A 4,738-nucleotide genomic window follows, 5' to 3' on the forward strand; every position below is an offset into this window, starting at 1 on the left:
CTCACCCAGTCGCTGGTCCCTGAGGGTGACTCTGTCAGCTGCTGCACCCTCTACTCACCCAGTCGCTGGTCCCTGAGGGTGACTCTGTCAGTGGCGGGAGGCCGCGGCAGCCAGACGGGGGCGGCGTTGCTGGGGGCGCCGCTGTTGCCTGAGGCGTCCACGGCGCGCATGCACACGAACAGCGTCTTCTGGGCGTGAGTTTAGGGTAATTTGCGTGAGTTTAGGGTAATTTGCGTGAGTTTAGGGTAATTTGTGTGAGTTTAGGGTAATTTGCGTGAGTTTAGGGTAAATTGTGTGAGTTTAGGTTAATTTGTGTGAGTTTAGGGTAATTTGTGTCAGTTTAGGGTAATTTGCGCGAGTTTAGGGTAATTTGCGTGAGTTTAGGGTAAGTTGCGTGAGTATAGGGAAATTTGTGTGAGTTTAGAGTAAGTTGCGTGAGTTTAGGGAAATTTTCGTGAGTTTAGGGTAATTTGCGTGAGTTTAGGGTAATTTGCATGATTTTAGGGTAATTTGAGTGAGCTTAGGGAAATTTGCGTGAGTTTAAGGAAATTTGCGTGGAAATTTGCACGGTTTTAGGGAAATTTGCTCGACTTCAAGGAAATTTGCTTGACTTTAGGGAAATTTACGCGACTTCAAGGAAATTTGCTTGACTTTAGGGAAATTTAAGCGACTTTAAGGAAATTGGCGTGACTTAAGGGAAATTTTTATTGGCGAATAATTGGTTTTGTGTAGCTGGCTTGTGTATAGATATTGAGGGTTTTCTTGCAAAATAAAGCTGCACCTAAAATCGACAAAACGATTCTTGCCATACATATATGTCAATTGAATCAGCTTTATTAAGTGTTGCTCAGGGTAGATATCGTTTATGTGATTTGAAAAACGCATATCCCCAAATCCAGTTAATGATTTCATGCGTGAAAAAGTTTTGAATAGAAAGACCCTTTCAATTACGTTTAACATAGGTCAGCTATTGAACTCAAGTCGGAGAAATTTGAGGAAATTTTAATTTAAACTTATAGAGTGAAATTTTTGTCAATAAATTTTAATCCAAGTTTCTCTCATAAAGCCCTCACTGCCCTTCCTGCTATACCGAATGATGACAGCACCAAAAATTTAGACTCGAAATTTGGACGCGATAGGCATTGTTGATACGCCCTCAAAAATTATTTACGACGTCAATCCACATTTAATGACAAAAATTTAATTAAAAAAACAATACATGAAGCGAAGATTAGTGTAATAAATAAAATGTCTGTTTGACGTAAGATTGAAAGCTTGCCCATGTTATTGTTTTTATCATTCAATCGCGCACTCTTCAGTCGTTGTTCATTTATAAGTCAACGGACATTCGAGCATTCAACATGCATGGCCGGTCTTTTACGTGAGAAAATTTTCCAATCGTACGCTCGTAATATCTGTGCACTCTTGCTAACAGCAAAAATGTGGCTTTCTTTGAGTGAATATTTCATCCTAATCGAGCAACGATGTACCCCCAAAAATGATGTTTCAACGGACAAGTCAACAGCTTACATTCAGCACATATAATTTATTAAAGGCGGAAACAAACAAGAGAACACATTTGCTCTAACATGTGGCAGCTATCAAAGTGAAGAATGTGACACCAACATCTGTGTAAATTTAGTTCCAGTCATCTACATTGCCTCGAGTGATGAAGTTAGTAACGCAGCACGCAACGCTACAATATTTAACTATTTAATTCAGAAAATTTATTTTCTCTGGCATTTGCCCTTAATGTACAGTTGCCTTGACATTTTTGTAATTTGTTTTCTTGTATATATCGTTCATTCATTATTATAATTCTTTATTCATCAGTTCTTATTCGTTTATTCATCCTATATTTGCGATCATTGGCCAAGTGTTTGGGGTTAGAATGCTTATTTATTGAATTGTCCCCAACAGCCTGTTTATAAAATATAGTTGAGATTATCCCGATTTATCATATTTTAAACCAAACATGAATTTATCTACTTTAGAGCTATTAATTGATCTTACAATATATGATCTAGCTATTATTTGATCTTATAGTAAAAAACTTGAAAAAGTTTGTAATAAATCACATTAAGCGTACATTAAAAATTGCATGAATAAATACCATAAATAATTGTTAACCAACCAGCAGTCTGTGACGCTTAAAATTGACTGAGGCTCTTGAGCGTAAATAAAACTGTTTGATCAGCTATTCGCCTGTTTGATATTCTATTTGAATTTTCGATAGAATAATCCTCAACCACAACACTGTAAATCCAGTGAAGCGAGATTTTTGATCAAAAAACATGTATTATGTAGACAACTCTATACAGGTAAAATTCACCACAACGTTAACGTCACTGTTATAACGAGCGTCTATGGCTGAAACATACAAGTCATTACTCAATTTAAACTTTCAATTTATAGTTGGAATACCACAATTATTAATTATATTTAATTTACACTTGAAATACCATAATACCAAAAAAAGTTATAAACCGAATACTTTCAATTCAACTTCTGCGGAAATGGCTTCACCGTATATTTTAGCAGATACAAAATATTTTGTACGCTTAATATTTTCAATGATTTACAACACGAGAGATAACGAGCTCTGCAGGGGAGACAAAAAAATGTAACTCAGTATTCACTGCAGTGAATGACAGAGCGCATTTTCTCGACGACGAAAACGTAGTCACGGACAGACAGACAGACAGACGGACAGACGGACGGACGGACATGTCGAGCACAATAGCGCTTTTTCAAAAATAAGAAAATGCGCTAAAAAGGTGAGTAACCGAATATTTTCAACTCAACTGGTGTGGAAATGGCTTCACCGTATATTTTAGAGGGTAAATATATTTTTTGCGCCTAATATTTTCAATGATTTACAACACGAGAGATAACGAGCTCTGCAGAGGAGAAAAAAAAGTCACGAGAACTCCCGAAAACCAGGGAAGAGACAAGACCGAGCGGGGCGCTAATACTCCCTCATTTAGGGATTCCCGCTACCGCGCTTATTAAAAAGAGTGAGATATGGCATCGTTCAACCAAGAGCAACATGCTGCGTCGAACACCGTAAATATTTTTTTTGGTGTTCCATGTTAACATAGGTCGTCATGTTTCATCACAAAATATTTCGAAGTTTTCTAAATTTGTAATATTATTATCAAGAAATTTCATCGAAATATCTCCCATAAAAAACTCAAATTATGACTAGCAGAGTGTCTAATTATGAGCACCTGATCGGTTTCCTTAACCCACACATCAATTAAACAGAAATTAATTTATTTCATTTCAATATTATTATTATTATTATTATTATTATTATTATTATTATTATTATTATTATTATTATTATTATTATTATTATCATTATTATTATTTTCAATATTATTATGTAAAAAAATTGGACGAATTTTTCATCAAAAAAGCTAAACACTAGTTTACTGACTAAGAAAACACTGGGGCAGCAAATCGAGGACATGTTCTGAAACAACTGAAAACATACTTTTCAATTTAAAAACAGAAATTTATCACGAGCGTCCTACTGATTTAACCTCCCACCCATGGTTATATATATGTTTTTCAAATGAACTTTTTCCAAACACTGTCATTTAATTACGAAAACTCTCCGTGTCAAATTTCTTACAGATATTCTGACAACAATTTCCTTTGCGTCTTTTTTCCGACTGTTCATTCTTCCGTAAGAGCAAACATTACATTAATGAGCCGCATATATTTCAGTTCTTCTATCATAGAATTTCAAGTCAGCTTTTGGTCAATCTTGAAGAAAATCAGACAAGGCAACTTTTTAACTAGAGACAAAGTTTGGAGGCAGCATTAGCTGGTAATTAGCAAGCTTAATGACGTCAAGCCGCGACCAAAATTGCTTAACTTCTTTCTTTTCAGTTCGTACAGCTTCCGCGGCAACCGATTGCAGAGAATTAAATGCCATATAAATTCACTTTTGCCTAGGGACATATCTTGACTATTTTATTAGGGTATCATATGATTATAATGCCATTCATTATTGTTGTATTCAGCGAAATTAGAAGAGTATATATAAGAACAATTATTACCATAACGAAATGAGGAAAAGTTTATATTTTATCACAATTATCGGTTTTCCTTGAAAATTTGTTTACTATTATAATGTTGATTCCTGCTCACTCAAATCTCTTATCACATAAAATTATAATTACTTTATTGTATTTCTTTTTCCCTCATTCACTTAGGTGGAAAACAAGGAAGGAATAAAGGAAACATATTGCAGGAGGAAAAAAAATCGACAGCTTAATTAATTCAATTACAACGACTGATAAATATAAAATTGATATCAGTGTCATTGAATTAAAAAATAAGAATATACTCATGGGCTAATGGGATGAATGTAATTACGAACATGAATCTAAGTAATAATATCACTCGTTTGCTTGAATCGCAAATTCACTAAAAACTTAATAGCAAAGAAAACTCCACAAAAATTCATAGTATCTTTAAAGAAAACGTTTCGGAGTCCAGCTCCATCGTCAGTTCGAAAATTCTAGAACGCAGATAAATCAGTGATTAGTACAAGTCAAGAATACAACGAAAATCCTAAGCTGCAAAACCTACCTATTTACAATTTCAAGCGGGTAAGAGCTAAAAGCTAAATTCAAACTAGGCCTATGTTTAAAAATATACAATGATTCTAAAATGCGCAAATCAGAAACACCGGAACTGGAAGCTAAAACTTTGAAGTCACTGT

At 34.8% G+C, this 4,738-nt stretch overlaps 1 protein-coding gene across 1 annotated transcript in view; it reads right to left on the reverse strand.

Annotated features, from left to right (window-relative positions):
• Positions 1-58: 58 nt before the first annotated feature.
• Positions 59-4,738, reverse strand: part of LOC125178565 — a gene marked incomplete at both ends in the record, with an annotated part of 10,857 nt that continues 6,177 nt past the window's right edge. Inside the window, one exon of the mRNA XM_047882628.1 lies at positions 59-188. Coding sequence (XP_047738584.1) covers positions 59-188 — 130 coding nt within the window. The remainder of the gene's footprint in view (positions 189-4,738) is intronic.

The sequence above is a fragment of the Hyalella azteca genome, unplaced genomic scaffold (genome assembly GCF_000764305.2).
Source record: "Hyalella azteca isolate HAZT.00-mixed unplaced genomic scaffold, Hazt_2.0.2 contig1449, whole genome shotgun sequence".
In the NCBI taxonomy this organism is placed as follows: Eukaryota; Metazoa; Arthropoda; class Malacostraca; order Amphipoda; family Hyalellidae; genus Hyalella; species Hyalella azteca.